This window comes from Cimex lectularius, unplaced genomic scaffold (genome assembly GCF_000648675.2).
Source record: "Cimex lectularius strain Harlan isolate CLEC.00 unplaced genomic scaffold, Clec_2.1 scaffold25, whole genome shotgun sequence".
NCBI classification, from domain to species: domain Eukaryota; kingdom Metazoa; phylum Arthropoda; class Insecta; order Hemiptera; family Cimicidae; genus Cimex; species Cimex lectularius.
The window spans coordinates 1,254,831-1,271,732 of NW_019392633.1; the positions used below are offsets into that span (position 1 = coordinate 1,254,831).

Here is a 16,902-nt window from a genome sequence, read left to right on the forward strand (position 1 = left end):
TTACAGTCGTTTGAAGGAGTACTTATATCAAACCTAAATTCCCAATAGATCATTTAATTAAAATAGTTTTGATTATTATATGATTCCCTTGTTTAACCATAATTGTCTAGGGGTCGACAAATGTAATTTGAGCTGACAATGCTTTGTACACCCAAGGTACCTCATCTTTGTCATACAAAATCATCAGTCTGGTCCATCGGGAAGGAAATCATCACATTCATTCTGTTATTTATGTGAAGATCAAAATTTTGTTAAATAAATTTTTTAATGAAGGCTACAATGTATACGGTAAATTGGCTGGAATGAGGAGAGGTCAAGAATGTAGTATTTTAGAAAAATCACCTTTTTCATTTTTTTGCTGACGTTTCGACCTTTATTCGGGTCATCTTCAGGGCCTGGGTGAATTACAAAGTATTTGTTGGTTGCTACTCGTATGAAATATTTGGTTCAAAATTTATATTAATTACATATGTATTTTATAATTATTTTTTACAATCAGCATATGTTTTGGAGTTCACCCAGGCGTTGAAGGTGACACGAATGATGGTCGAAACATGGGGAAAAAATGAAAAAGGTGTTTTTCTAAAATACTTCATTCCTGATCGCTCTTCACTACTTCAACAAATTATTGAACAACGGGCTCAAATTAACAGACATATACAATAAATAATATATATAATAAACATTTACAGATGAAATATGGGGAAACACCCCCGTTCCCTTAAAAGCCGGAACGGGGAACCCAAAAACCTATTCTCATACCCAAGGTCTTTTTACATATCGAGTCCCATCCCTACTCGCTCCCCATAAGGAATTTATGCATAATTAATCCTAGGTATGCGACCGTTTCAGATCATAGTGCAGGGATTATATATTTACAGTATCTTTTATTTTGGGGCGTTTTTATCGTAGGTTTGTTTTGCTATTCCCTATAATTATAAATTTTTTGTGAGATTTCTTCTTGTAGTTTGCGGAATGATAAACCTATTGTTTGAATGGTACCTGTCATTCTGGTCGGCCTATCGTTTGATTGACCATATGAAGATTGCGAAATGCAGAAACATCATCAAAAATCATCGAGGATAGGCAGAAGATATCTGATAACTATCAAACAATACATAAACTATTTGTTTCCACTTGTAACAAAAGCGACTTATTCATTCCCCTGAGTTAGTCCTGTTTGCAATTGTGCATGGCTAATTGACCTGAGTTTATTTTTGAAATAGCGTTGAGAAATAGTGTAAACAGATCCTATGTGCTAAATGGAGCAGATATGACATTGTGGGATAATAGGGTTGTTTGATTGTAGTTCAAGTAACGATAGTATGTACCAATTAATGCCCATTTTATAAGTGTATTTTTTTTTAAGTTTCATTTCCATTTTCAGGGTTTTGGTTTTATTTCTTCAGTACGGAAAGGTAGGGGTGGTTCGGTGGGCCGGTGTGCTTGATATGAATGAGTTTTGGTCCCCTGGTTGAGTTTCGCGTTGATGAGTTTGACTCTTCGCGGCTGTCTTAGCCCTTCAAGCTGAAATGGACCGGAGTCACATCCAGAATATTTACCTTTCACATTTCTAATTTGGGATAACGGGCTTCTCTTGATGTTTCCGTGAAAGGGAATTTAATCAGAAACCCATACCGGTCGGCGTTTTCCAGAGAATAAGAGCCGTAACTGGGCCATCTGAAAGAACGTGACCCACGACTGGGGTATAAATAAATAAAAATTTCTTTACCCGCTGTTCCATGATCATAGAATTTAATACTTCCATAATACAGAATAGTAATAACGTAACTTTTCTATCAGGGAGGCGACTTGAAATTATTCGTCACACCTTCACCAATTTCTGAAGTCGTGTAAACTGCTCCGCACTTTGGAAAATGTATTTTGATCGTTACCGATCATTTCGATCTTATCCTCACTATCTAGGTCTGTCGGACACTTTTCTTCTTCTCGCCATATTCAGTAGTACGTTTTGTCAAATAAGTCGTGCTTGACGATGATAGTATGGCGCTCATTTAACTAGCACATACGCATAAGTGATGACTGATGATTATTGTTAAGTCAATGGAATTGAATTATATTCTGTTAATTATAAGGACATTACGCAAAAATAAGAGAATGATCAGAAATGACAAAATGACATTAGAAAATAGCTTAAGAGTTAAGTAGTAAGTAAACGTTGATGTACAATCAGGTCGTACATTTATGGTAACAACGAACGGTTAAGGGGTTTAAGAGGTGATGTAAGGTGAATTTCACATATTTCAATTACATAATAGCTTAATAATTTGAAAGAACGCTTAAATTATGAAACTTTAAAAAACTAAAATACAGTCAGAAGTAGCGTTCTGGCAATCACTGCTGCTATGATTGAGTATTCAAAATCCGTCAATGCGCAATCATTAAACTATTAAAAATAGGCTAAAGAAAAATGCGATAAAGTGCTATACAAAAAAAAAAATAATAGAGTTGCGGTAAAAAGGAGGAAACGGATGTTGTGAATGAATAGTTAACGTCGAATGTTTTGAATGTGACCTCCTAACGATTTGACAGATGACATAAATCGAGACCCACACACCGAATGGGGGGGGGGGGTCCATAGTCAATTATTGAATCCTATGGTTAATTTCACTAGTTTCGTGGTCCGCTTGACCAATTAATATATTTCAATTAATTAAGGTTTTTAGTTGAGATAGAAAAGTCGGTGTCACGATTCGAACACGATCGTCGGCTACATACGCCACTGCTCTACCACTTGAGCTTGAAAAGCTCGTGTCTCCTTTGAAAAATGGCAAAAAGGAGGGAAATTTCAAAGGTGAGGTTGAGTTGGGAAGTTAGTATCAGAGTGGATCGAGGTCACGATAGCTCAAGTGGTAGAGCAGCGGCGTATATGCCGAAGATCGTGGGTTCGAATCCCGCTCGTGATATTGACTTTTTTATCTCAACTAAAAACCTTAATTAATTGACCTATGGCTAATTATTGAAGAGAAGGTATCGACCGCTTGTAGTTTAATTTGATGTATGATCGTATAATGTAAAATGAGTAAAAACCAAAATTCACACTTTGCCAAACTTTCGACCCGGGCTTCAAAGATTTTTTTTTTGACACGTAATAACATAATCACACCTTTGACATCCTCCCTCTTACAAATTGTAACAAACTCGAATAAGCTGGACTGATTTTTTGAAAATCATTCTGCACATTATAAGAATTCTCCTCCACGTTAATGTATAAAATCTCCTTTATTTTTCATCTCACAAAGATTCTTCTTGCAGCAAGTCAGTATTTTCAAAATCAAAATTGGTACCCGTGTTACGGTGGTGTGGTGACAACCCGGTTAACATTTGGATGGATCTTTACATTCATGTTTATGTCTATATATTATAATTTTTAGCCTTTGCATGGTGGCCTATGTATTTGGCAGGGCATCCCATACAGGATACTCTATAAATAACGTTACACAAATCATCTTTATCTTTTACGTTTTGGAGAATCTATCCAGCTTATTCGAATTCTTAAAACAAATATTTATATCAGGTACATTGTTTTTTATGAGTATCCTCACTTTACTGCTAATATTTTGTACAAATGTTAAGATTCTATAAATCCTAGACATACCTGCTTCTACCCAGGACTCTCTTAAGGGGAATGCTTTGATTGGAAGATATTTTGGCTAAGGTTTGATTACTTAGCTTTACAACCAAAGAATGAGGATAGAGATAAAAACGCAATATAGTACGTAGTCACCTGTGCCAAAAATTGGTAATTGTTTGTTTTTATAAAATAACTGTTAATTTGTTTGAAAATATAGGCTATGATGATGTCTGTGAAGCCCGGGTCGAAAGCTTGGCAAAGTCGGAATTTTGTTTTTTATTCTACCCCTTGACTATGGTCAATTTGAGGCTGGGTTGCTGATAGCGAGAGGAGTTGGCCCACGTTCCCTGTGGACTGTGGGAGGATGTTAACCCATCGTCGTGGAACAGGTTTTGCCTGCGTTCCGACTGACCCACTTAACTATCAATCAGCTGTTGTGCTTTGAAAAAAATCCTGGCAAAGCGAATGACACCGAGAACTTTCTCTCATTTGTCTTCTGAGTTATTTTTAGTTTATGATAATGTCGTTCCTTCTTCCGTGATTTTTTCTTGATACATCATTGTGAAATTTAATTGGCCGTGTTTACATCACAACCTATCATTCTATTGATCAGTAATGGCTCTATCATCGGTTACGTGCTTTTGACTAATCCCTCATAATTCTAAGTCATAGTGTTACTTTCAATATAACTACAATAATTTGCAATCGGAAGATTTCCTCTTGGGGTGTTGATACTGAAGTTTGGATGTTTTCGAGCAAGTTGTTGGCCATGTATGTGGCCATATGCAGTATTCGCATGTGGGTTGGTCAGCATAACATGATTTTGCAACATGGACTTGACAGTTGTAGTGGTTTTAATCTATCCTTTGCCTCCTATGATTGATAGAGAAAAATCGTTCTCATTTTAACTGAAGCTTGCCATCCAGTGATAGCTGCGTTCTTGTTATTCTGGAACTTCACAACGTACAAAGGAAGCCGACAGAATGGAATATGGTTAGCGATCTTGTGCCTCGGGACACTAATTTAAACGAAGGTCATAAAGAAACACCTGTTACTGTTGGCCCCTTTCGATAAATATACTTCGTTGTATTCATCAGAGGTTGATAAATTAAAATCTAAAAGTTCCCTCCTCGCGAGTGGTCTAGCGAGGATTCACTGCACATAATATTCAAGTCGTGAGCCGACGACTGCGACCGGGGCACAGAACAATTCTGGAATCTGAAAAGCTGCTGGAGTATCGTTCCCTCTTGGGAATCTTTCTGAGAAGAGGGACAAACGCCTCGAGGGAAGTGCAAATCCATTGGTGGGTCCCCCGTTTGATTCCTTCACAAAACGGTCCCTCTTGGGGCACAGTTATACAATTATTTTGACCTATTTTATTTTATTTTTGCCTTTTTAAATTCCCTATAGAGAGAGGTATTTTAGAAGCATTTTTCAATTACATTTTGATTCTTAATAACAAATTTATTAGAAGATTTGAAAGGTATTAACAGATTGAATACATTAGTCTTTTTTTATCTCAACCAAAAATCTTAATTAATTGTAATACATTAATTGGTCAAGCGGACCACGAAATTAGTGAACTTTTCTAAATGTTTAACGTTAAAGTTATTACTTGTTAACTATTTATTTTCACTTAGATTGCTACATAACAATATTTGAATAATATTATAACATTTTTAAACTTTTTCGAACACAGTTTTAAAAAATAAACTATACTCACATAAACAGGTAAATAAATAATAATAAATAATTAGAGGGCCGTCGGTAGCCGCAACGGGTTAAGCGTTGATACTGTAGGTAAAGGTCCCGGGTTCGAATCCAGCGGCCCTGATATAACCTCTGTTGTTGCGAACCCTCGTAAAAAAAAATAATAATAATAATTTGAAAAAAAGGATCTTCAGAGAGGTCACAGCAGAAACGACAACTCTTTAAGTCTTTGCCGAGCTTTCCACGATGATATCGTCATCATCAGGGCCTGTTTATTTTAGCAAAATATCGCAGTTAGAAACATGTTATATCTTTTTTAAAAAAACGTAATTACAAAAAACAATTATTTATCTTACTTTAACTATATGAGTGTTTAAATATTTCTGGAGAGCAAGAAACTGAAAAAGAATGTAATATAAAAGAAGAAAGACAAAACAATACTGAAGAAAAACAATATAATATAAAACTTTAAAGATTATATTATATTATTTTATTGTTTTTAATTAACTCCACACTGTGTATTTTTTAGATACCGAACTTCACCTAATTTTAATTATTGTTATTATATATGCAGTTTCTTTCTCTCCAGATATATTTAAACACTCATCTAGTTACATAATTGTTTTTTGTAATTGTTTTTTTAAATGGTATAACATGTTTCTAACTGCGATGTTTTGCTAAAATAAATAGGCCCTGATGATGACGATATAATCGTCGAAAGCTCGGCAAAGTCTTGAAGAGTTGTAGTTTCTGTTGTGACCTCACTGAAGATCTTTTGTTCAAGTTGTTCAACAAGCAGGTGGATCTCATCAATAATAATAATGCTAAATAACTTCATACCAAACTATTTAATGAGGGGATAAAACATCTGGAAAAAAATGTGAAGGAAGTCCAGTATCCACTGTACTATTAGTCTTCGACTCAATTGATTAGTAGTACTGGCTTAACTTGACAGGAAAGAACACCCTCGAGAAAGAGAGAGATAGAGATAGATAGATAGATAGAGAGAGAGAGAGAGAGAGAGAGAGAGAGAGAGAGAGAGAGAGATTCCAGAGAGGTTCCAATGCCGGCAATCAAACTAATAGGGCTATTGGCACAAGCCTCCTTAAATTTACATTTTTCAATAATATTTTGATTGTCCAACCTGCACATCTCATGCAAAAGCCTCGTGGAACTAGGAGTGTTAGTGCACAGCCTAAGGAATATACTCTGAGCAGTTTTCCTATAGTTACTTTCGCACGTTGACTGCCAGGCAGCACAGGAATAAATCAGTCTTACCATCATTTTGTATATAAGCAATTTATTATTTATTCAGATTCGAACACTATTCCCAACAGAGTAGTGGAAATACGGGTTTGACACCTTTTGCTATTTTAAAATTGAGTCAAACCATAGGCATTTATGCCATTTATTACCTTCATCACTGAGTGTAGGTCGTTCTAGTGAAAAGGATACCAACTGTTCTTTTAGAATTTATTCTTATTTTTCATTTCTTATAGTATGTTTTCAATTATTATAAAGCATCGTTCAGTCTCTTAGCGATAGTGAAGGTGTGCCACGAAACAGTACGTAGTCGTCCTCGAATAGGCCATTATTGGAAATGCTGGAACTTTGGGACACAAGTAAACAAGGTCCCAGCACTGAACGTTGATGGTCTGAACATATATATATATATATTATTGCATATGTATTTATATTTATTTAAATAAACTAGGGACTTCATAGTTCAACATAGACTTATTTATTCGTATCTCAACAAGAGATATTAGTCATTCCGTTTTTTTTTTAATTTTTTCCAGTAGTGTAATATACAGGGTGTTCGGCTACTCGTGTTTCAAACTTTGCCAGCAGATGGACATTCAAAATGGAACTAAAACGTCCTAATTACTATGGTCCGAATCTCGACCTTGCTTCAAATAAATAATGGTAACTCCAAAAATAAAAGGTTTTGGACAAATCTGTTGATACCATTGAAAACTACGTTAAATTTCTAGTAAGATGGGATCAATACCTTGTAAACGTTCATGAAATAAGCGTTTTAGTAGCCAGAACTTTGAAAAAAAAAATTTTTTTTTGAAGTTGAAAACTTACTATGGCGATTTTAATCTACTATTTCTAAACGTAGAAACAATCAAATTTCAGCAAACGTACTCCAATTAATATCCTTTTTAGTGGTACGGTTGCTTTTTTAATGATTTTTGTCAAAGGTGAAGAAATTGTTGGAGAAAAGGAAAACACCGTGGCTGACATTGGTAAATTAAAAAAAAAAATTAAGGAAACTTTGAATTAATTTATTAAACTTTTTTTAAAATTTTGGTTTGAAACCGAAATGCGCACTTTTTCCATTTTGAATATAGAATCTACTGATAAAGTTTGTAACACGAGTTGCCAAACGCCCTGTATATGACTACAACTATGTTGCCAATTATTTGCCTGGTGTATAAAAATAATTAGCCTGGGGTCACTGGGCATACAATTGTATTTGTTTCTTAAAATAAAATAAATTAGCATTGAAAAAAAATTGTACAACGAAAATGTTATCTTTCTTTATTGCCTTTATTGTTAATTCTGTGTAAAGCGTTATGCAAATTTGTAACAAGCCAGGGAGCAAAGAACTTGGGGCATCCGGTAACATGGAAAATTTATTATTTTATACAAATTGTGCGAACGAGTTACAAGATCCAATGTTTGTGAACTTTCAAAGGCTTTATGTCAGTGAATATTCGTAATTGAAAAATTCTATTTTTCAGGAGTGTACGGTCCACCTTGGCTACGGGGGCAGCCAAGAAGCGGATTCGCACTACAAGGCGGTCTGCAGAGCGCTGGTCACCGAGGCGCTAGAACTGTCGACTTTTTTGGAAAACGTAGGCACCGGGCAGCTTCGGCAGCAACAGGAGGCCCCCGACCACCTCGGCAAACTTAACTTTAACGATTGGGTAAGTTGAGCTTTCCGGATAATGTTGTTTATTATTTACTCATTAACCATTCATTTAATTTGGCGGAAATCATGGTTTATTCTCCGTTCGTTACTGAATATGTGGGACATGATAGATTAGAATAACAAATGTCGCTCGATGTCTACCAAATAACAGACGGTTGTCACGCCTGTCTCCAAATAGAGAGCGTGTAGGAATATCACATGACATTAACGCAGGTGCGCACTTCTTCAAATGTTTGGAGCAAATAAATGTAATTTATTGTACAGGATGATTTGCTACTCGAATAACAAAGTTCGTCATGTGCTTACGCCCTAAATAATATAAAACGTTTTTATGAACCATAAATGTTCAACCCTTTCCAAGATATTCAACTTTTTTTTCCAACTATCTACGGTTTTCATCATAAATTTACTCGTAGCTCTTGAACTATTCATTATTGGAGAAATGTAAAAGGGCTTTGAAAAGGATGTTAAATTTCTTCATCATGGTAAGAAATTTCTAAATTTAAAATTATTAAAAAACTATATTTGCAACTTCCTTTAATGAGCTTTCTAGCGGCACTATTACATCGAACCAAAAGGAGAAATTTTTATACTAAATGGTAAAAAATGGTCACTAAAGTAATTCAAAATTTGTTCTGAGCAAACTTTTGTTTTACAACTTTAACTTAATAAAAAAAGCACAAAAAGGACGAAAAAGGAAACGAATCACATAAGAAGGAGACAATAAAACATAGCGAACAACAAAAGCAAACAAATTGGACAAAATATCTACACTAAACACACACACACACACAAGAGAAATTGGGAAAAACAACTTTAACCTAATAAAAACGCACAAAAAATACAAAAATTCAACGTAATTTTGTTTTTTCCAACTATCTGCGATTTTAGTCATAAATCTACTCGTAGCTCTCGAACTATTCATTTTTGATTTTTGTTAAAATAAAAAAAGTATAAAAACGTTTTAAAATAACCACGTAATTTGGTTGTTCACTTATTTTTATGCGATTTGTTTGATTTTTATGTTGATTTTTTTTTTGTACTTTTATATTAGGTTAGTAGACTTGGGTTTTACAACTTATCTGTTGTTGTTCTTTCTTCATATTTTCTGTGTTTAGTGTAGATATTTTGTCAGTTTTTTTTTTGCTTTGGTTGTTCGCTGTTTTATTGTCTCTTTCTTATGTGATTAGTTTCCTTTTTTTCTTTTCGTGCTTTTTTTTATTAAGTTTCGCTATGTTTATCGTCTATTTTTATGTGTTTTGTTTCATTTTTTTTTCTTCTTGTGATATTGGTAAATAAATTTTTCCTAGGACAGAAAGTTGAGTTACTACATTAACCCCAAAGAAAAAGATATACCGCTAGAAAGTTTATTAAAGAATAAGTTTTTATGAAATTTGACAAGCTCTACCGTGAATTTTTCCAATGAGGTTGCAAATTTAATATTTTTACTCATTTTAAATATAGTAATTTTTGAAAGATTTAGTGTTGGTTTTGCTACCAAAAATTAAATTGAAAGTTCTAGAAAGGGCGCCTTCTTAAATTTTACCAAAAATAAATAGCTCAAGAGCTCCAAGTAGGTATTTATAACAAATACCTTAGATAGTAGAAAAAACATAAAAATGTTTAATATCTGATTCGGATCCGGATCATGGTTCATACGAACTTTTTCGCTGCATTTGAGGTGTAGATGCACCTGACGAAATTTGCCGTAGGAGTAGTGAATCACTCCGTATATGTAATTGTTTTATTTTGTTTTTTAGTTGAATGAAAGTCTTCAAGTTAAAAATTGTTAATTGACATAAAATGTAAGAGGGTCGATAGAAGGACATAAAAAGTTTTTGTATGTGATGATGCAGGAAGAGTTGTAGTGTGCCGCCCTACTAAACCGAAATGAATTATTTAAAGTATTTAAGAAATATATTTAAATATTTGTATTTGAAAGAGAGTGCAAGTGAGAATAAATGTTAAGATTTAGAACTTGCATGCATTTGTGGCTAGAAAGTCCTACTTTTGGGAAGGACGAGACCGAGGTTTCTCTGTCAACATCCACCGGTGGAAAATTAAAGGCGTGAATGTAAGGATGTGGTCAACCACAAAAATACATTTTTCTTCTCGTGTATGGAATTTTTTTACATATTCATGCTAAGCGTTCTTTAAGGCTGGCTTTTGCTTCACCTCGCCCCGGCCAAGTCCCTTTCAGTGGTTTACGGGTGACAATTTTCCCATTGTCGGCGCCTCTTGCGTCGGCCTTGGCATTGAGACTAATTGAGCGGATAATTACGCCGGGCCAAAACCGCTTTGGCACCGTCTCGGCCTTGCTCCGTCGAAAGTGATGAATACATTATAGTCAGATGAAACTCGCTATGATTTTGTTTTTGTTATTCGACTCCTTTGCATGTCATTAATTCGGATCGAATAGCACAATTGGGTCGGGAGAGAGGTTTCCTTGCTGACGTGTTGAATATTCTCTTACAACCCTGGGAAAGGTGAACAAACGGAGTGGTTTCACTCAATCTATCGTCGCTTTGTTAAACCAGCTCGGATTTACTCCATCTAATGTACAAAATGACATAGATTTACAAACGGAAGAATAGTTTTAATGCGAATTGTGTTGTTATGCTCTTTTGAATTTATTTCTGACGTTCTGAAACAACTCTTATGGACAGTAGTAGTAAAATTGACATCTCTGACCTTCTCATCCTTTCAACTGAAGTATGACAGTTTATGAAGAAGGTAGCAGAGGTCTTAACGATCTTACACCCGGTAAACTGCTACAAGAAGTTTCCTCCAATTGTTTAGAGTCCTTTCTTCTGCCTTCATTATCGAAACTATGTACACTAATTTCTATTAAAACTATAGTTCACTCTTTTTTAACACATTAAGCTTATGCTTGATAGCAAATGCCTGCATCCAGCTAAGAGTGATTTTGCAAAGCGTTGAAAGTACTAGAATAAAGTAACACGGACATTATGCTCTTTGATAACCGAAGTTCTATAATATTAGTATAGTATTAGTATAATTTACGAGTAAGGCCAAAAAAGAAAACACGTTCCTTTATCGAAGGAATATTTCAAATACTTCAAAAATCCGATGATTTTAAACCATTAATTTTACAATGATATGTATGTAGATGTTGGTGTAGATATGGTTCCAGGGTGTAGTATACTGCGCCCTTTGGGAGCTATTGTATCCCCCGTGCTCTACCTAAAGCACATCGGTGAGTCCTATTTCATCAAGAAACTTGATTAATAGGCCCGGTTTCAATGATTGAAGCTCTTCTATGGTCACATTAAACATCCCAAAACATTTCTTCCTGCGGTCTAGTGTGGCTCCGCAGTTTGTTAGTAAATGTGTTGGTGTCTCTTCTGCCTCCTTGCAGAATCTGCATGTGCCAACATGGATTATTCCAATTTTCTTTAAGTGTCCATTTAATTTGTAGTGTCCTATTAAGATTCGCAGTTAGTACCTGCTTCATTTGACACATTCTGTAATTTATTTCCTACCAAAGTTAGTTAGAAGATTCTTGGATTGTCTGTGTCCAATGAGTGAATTCCAAAGTTCCCTCATTTTCTTTTTTTCCTTCTGTCTGACATACTCGTTAATTGTGTGGGTTCCTACGCCACAGAAGGGTTCAGGTCCTATCAGCGGTGTAGCAGCCCCTTTTCTTGCGAGTGTCCGCTTTCTCGTTGCCTTCTACTCCCATGTGTCCTTGGACCCAGCAGAGGTTGACTTTATTCTGCGTACCTAGTATGTTTAGTTTAGTTTTGCAGTTCAGCACCATCCTTGAACTAATGATATTTGAGCTTAGTGCTTTGATGGCTGCTTGGCTATCTGACATGATAGCTATATTCTTGTTTTTGTACCCTTTACTTAGGTTGAGTTGGGTACATCTTTCGATTGCATGAATTTCAGCTTGGAAGATACTGGTGTTTTCCCATGGGTTCTGAGTATTTGGTTCCAGGTCCAAATATTCCTGCCCCTGTACCTTCTTGTGTTCTAGATCCATCTGTGTACCAGAGGATGGTGCCATTTTTAAAAGAGTTGTTTCCCTCTCTTTCCCATTCTTTTCTGGTACCCAGGTTTATTCGGAGGTTTTGGTTAAATTCAAACATCCTGTTCATGTCGCCGTGAGTATCGGATGGTCTTTCCATTTTAGTTTTATTCCTGTTGGAGGTTTCTCTTTGGTAAAGTTGATGAAGGTACATGATGATACTACACTAGTTCATATGACTTTGTCCTTTCCACCCTTCTAACGATGTTTCGGTTGTGTAGGAGTTTGGTCGCTTATAAATCCGTTATGTTCTTAACATCCCTATGTAAATCCTTATTCCTTACGTACCAAGACGCATTGCCCATATTACGTATGATTTTATATTGGTATGTTCGTATAATTTTGATATTGCTGTGTTTGGTACAACCCCATAGTTGAATACCATATGTCCACATAAGCATTACGACATGTTTGTATAAAAATAATTTATTTTGTGTAAGAAGATAAAAGCCGCGACATATCAACCAGTTATCTATACCTTTAACCTATTTCTAACCTTTTTTTCACGTGCTCTTTCCAACTCAGCTTGGGATCTAAGGTCATTCCCAGTTGTTTAGCTGTATCGCTGTATGGTATGATAGTCCCATCGATTCTGAGGGGTAGAACTTGGTCCACTTTTTTGTTTGTGAAATTCATACTCACTGAGCCTGATTCTCTGTTTTATATGTCCTGAATCCATTCATTTATCTGTTGCAAGCCTTTTGAAGGAATTTGGATGAATGGTTGATCCTACGGATACCATCGCTGTGTCATCAGCAAATGTTGCAAATTTTATTCCATCCGTGTATAGCAATTAAAGTAGTGAACTTAATATCCTACCTTATGGCACTCCTGCATTTATTGTTTTTAATTCTGATTATAGTTCTTCTTGTTTGAATCCAAAATGTCTGTCTTTTTGGAAGGAACTGAGACTACATACTGGTTTGGTAAGATCCTTTTTAGTTTACTAATGGGTCCTTCATGCCAGACCTTCCCAAAAGCTCTGCGTTATCAACTGATATTTTTTAATATAAAATCGTATATATCGGGACCTGAATATGGACTGTTAGGCATATAACGGAGGAAAATTTGTCATGCTTCACGAAAACGACCCATCATCATGTTAAGTCATCAACTCAACAAACCCTTCGAATTGGTTCAGGAAAAAGTGACAAAGCCGAGAATTGCCTGTGTCAGCGTTTAAAGCTATTAGAAATCTAGGGACGCTGTTGTTAGATAAAAGTTACTCCTTGTTCTTTATTGATTGTGGTATCAGTGTATGCCGGAAAACAGTATTTTTTAAATTAAATAAATGTCCCGTTTCTAATGCAGCTGTCCATTTAAAAAATGACGCCACCTATCAGCCGGCGAATATTAAGTGAATGTACGCCGTTTGTTTGCCCTTGTTTGATAAGGGAAGGATTTGAAGTTTATCCCCGAACGGTTTTGCCGGTCTGAAAGAACCCGCCCGTCCCATCGAAATAACCTGTTCTGATCTTACGAGAGCAGATAGCTCGAATATATGTCGGGCCGGGTTTTTAATGGGACATTGCGGTATTTGGCGTACTGGCCCCATCTCTTTTCCATCCTCCACCCGTCGTCCCACTGTTACGACCACAAATTCCAATTATCCTTGCCTCTTAAGGTAGAAAAAGGGATTTACCTGACGGACACTATCCGTCCACCTTTTCCAACTTACTCCTTGGGTTTTGTAATTGTTTGTTAAATTAATTGTAAATAGTTTTGCATTAGGTTTGAACATATTCTTCTGTTTTAATATTTATAATTACAAAAGCGAATTCAATTCATAAAACAATTTAATATGGTAAGGATTAACCTATTCTCTCCTATCTCATCACTGTAATTGTTTTAGTTGTTGTTGCTTTAATTTCAGACTTTATTTTTGCCCGCATCTCTTGTGACACGTTGCAAAACGACATGTAAGAGCTGTTGATGATTGCCCGAGGAAGTAAACTTTGTTTATGATTTTAAAAGAAAGTAACGAGAGTAAACACTAAATCACGCTGTGTCTGTATGTTTACACATCGAAAGACCGAATCATAATATTGTCAGTGCTCCCGATCTCATTTGCCGTGAACCCGTTTATTTTCCCCTATAGAAAATAATCTGTTTTCGTAACGGTATTTTCAAAATCTGGGACGAACAGACAATTTTCTGAACAACGCGTGCCAAGGTGTTTATCGCCACCAATTTCGATTTATGGCTATTAGGGTTGTTCTGACCGGCATCTCGTCCTTCTGTTATCAGTTATCGGGGCAAGTCAGGCAAAGTAGCAAAGTAAAGTAAATTTAAAAAATAAAAAATATTTAAAAAAGGTGTAAACGATTTTTTTATAAATCCAATCATCTGTCCGGGGCGAAATTTATTTCCCAACTTTAACTTAATAGAAAAAGCATAAAATCAAAGAAAAATTTATCATCTCCCATAAGAAAGCGAAAATAAAACATAACGAACTGCAAAAGCAGGAAAATAGGACAAAATATGTACACTAAACAAAGCCGAAAGAAAAAAAGAACAACAATACAGAACTTGTAAAACTAATCTTAACCTAATAAAAAAAAGCAAAAAAAAATCCAACATAGTTTTTTTCAACCACCTATGGTTTTCTCATAAATCTGTAGTATTCGTAGATCTTGAACTATTCATTTTTGTGAAAATAATAAAAGCATAACAAAGGAAAACAAAATTTGGTTGTTTACTACGTTTATTGTCTCCTTTTATCTGCTTTGTATGATATTTACGTTGAATCTTTGTCTTTTCTGTTATTTTTATTAGGTTAAAGTTTTTTCCAATATTTGCATTGTTGTTCTTTTTTTGTATTTTGGTTGTTCGCTAAGTTTATTGCCATTTTTAGGTGTTTTCTTTCTTGGTGCACTTTTTTATTAAGTTAAAGTTAGGAAATAAATTATGCCCAGGGCAAAAGTTTTAATTACTACATTAACCCCCCAAAAGAAAAGGGTATTCTGCTAGAAAGCATATTAAACGAAGAAGTTTTTATATAATTTGACAAGCTCTATGTTGAATTTTTGCAAATTTAGTTGTTTTTACTAATTTTAAATTTAACAGCTTTTGAAAGATTTAGTATTCATTTTGTTACCAAAAATTAAATTGAAAGTTCTAGAAGGATGGCTTCGTAAAGGAAATTTAACGCTCTTTTCAATACTAATTTTTGGACTTCTACAAAAATTAATACTTCAAGAGCTACGAGTAAATTTATAAAAACCGTGAATAGTTGAAAAAAATATAAAAAATGATTACTTCGAGATCCAACCAAACACCAGAATTTACGACATACACAAGGCCATAATACATTTCAAAAGAAACATTTTAAACATAGAAATCACCACCAGCATTAAAAAGGATCTCCAAGTAACCTAATGGTGACTAAACACCACACAAGAATATAAAATATTGAATATCTGCCAAATGGTTGAGAATCGGACCATGGTTTATATGGTGCATTTCTTCCATTTGGGGCGTAGAATGTGCTGGTGAAGTTAATGCATTGAGTAGAGAGATACCCTGTATAGAAGAAATGTAAGCCGAACGTTGCCAGCTGAAGAGGGGTTATTGGAATTAGCCCGAAATGCTATTTTAATAAGGAGAAAAAAAACTGGACTTATTCAATAAAGAGACACCTATGTCCATGGGTGAATAAACCAATAAAGAAAAGAAAGGTAGAATTCATTAAAAACATTGTTAACAACTTCAGCCTCTGTGTACCTACATTATTGCAGGTTGAGTAAGACTACGTAACTTCATTTTTGAAGCCGTTCGAAAGAAAAGAAGATTATATTTGTTATTGTACAGAAAACATGAATGGCCGGATTATTATCACTATTCAAATCTTTTCCGACTTCCGATCTACGCGATTTGCGATGATGCAAGGTGGCCGTTCGTCGTTGACCTCTGAACCCGAATTCCATCTCGATCGGAAGTTGTGTGCGGTTCCTCTATGGGAAAATTCCTCTCATTAGGCATCGATTATTGAAAATGTGCGCGGAGCGTATGATTACAAACCGCATAGATATTTCTTAGCCCCGTTAACTTGATGGAGTTGTTTCCCTTGTTTTGATCCCACATACACCTCCGTTGTTTGTACCAACGTGGATGATTTAGAATCCGAATGGATCTCGAAACTTCGACCTTTTCGACAACACGCTGAAGAAAATATGGCCTGCTAATATATAACAATACATGATGTACCTATTAGGATTAAGATTATGTTTGAATCTTGTCAAAACTGAAGATGGCGATGTGCCGAAACAGCGGAAAAACAAAGCTATGACAGGTGGACGAAAAAAATAGGGAGCGACCAAATTACAGGTTCATCACCTCGCTTACAACACGGAGAAAATTCGCAATAAAATGCATTATCTAAAAATAAGATAGGAATAGAAAAATATATACTTCAAATTTGCGAATATGAAACAAAGAATATGTCATGTGTTGTCTATAAATATTTTTGAGAATAACGTTTGTTTCAACTTTCCGATTTTACTTGAAATGATTTGGGTTTGTGTTCCTTGTTCGCTCGGTTTTTCCTTTTCCCGTTAAACTGGGCGAATTTTTTTTTTCGGATCTCATGCGACACGTAAAGCACTA

The 16,902-nt window shown here is 35.3% G+C and overlaps 1 protein-coding gene across 8 annotated transcripts in view; it reads left to right on the plus strand.

The window, feature by feature from the left end:
• LOC106668738 (protein spire) overlaps window positions 1-16,902 on the plus strand; it is a 207,719-nt gene that overhangs the window by 127,800 nt on the left and 63,017 nt on the right. For all 8 annotated transcript variants that reach the window (XM_024224840.1, XM_024224855.1, XM_014397755.2 and 5 more), the window contains one exon: window positions 8,056-8,241. In XM_024224840.1, coding sequence (XP_024080608.1) covers window positions 8,056-8,241 — 186 coding nt within the window. The remainder of the gene's footprint in view (window positions 1-8,055; window positions 8,242-16,902) is intronic.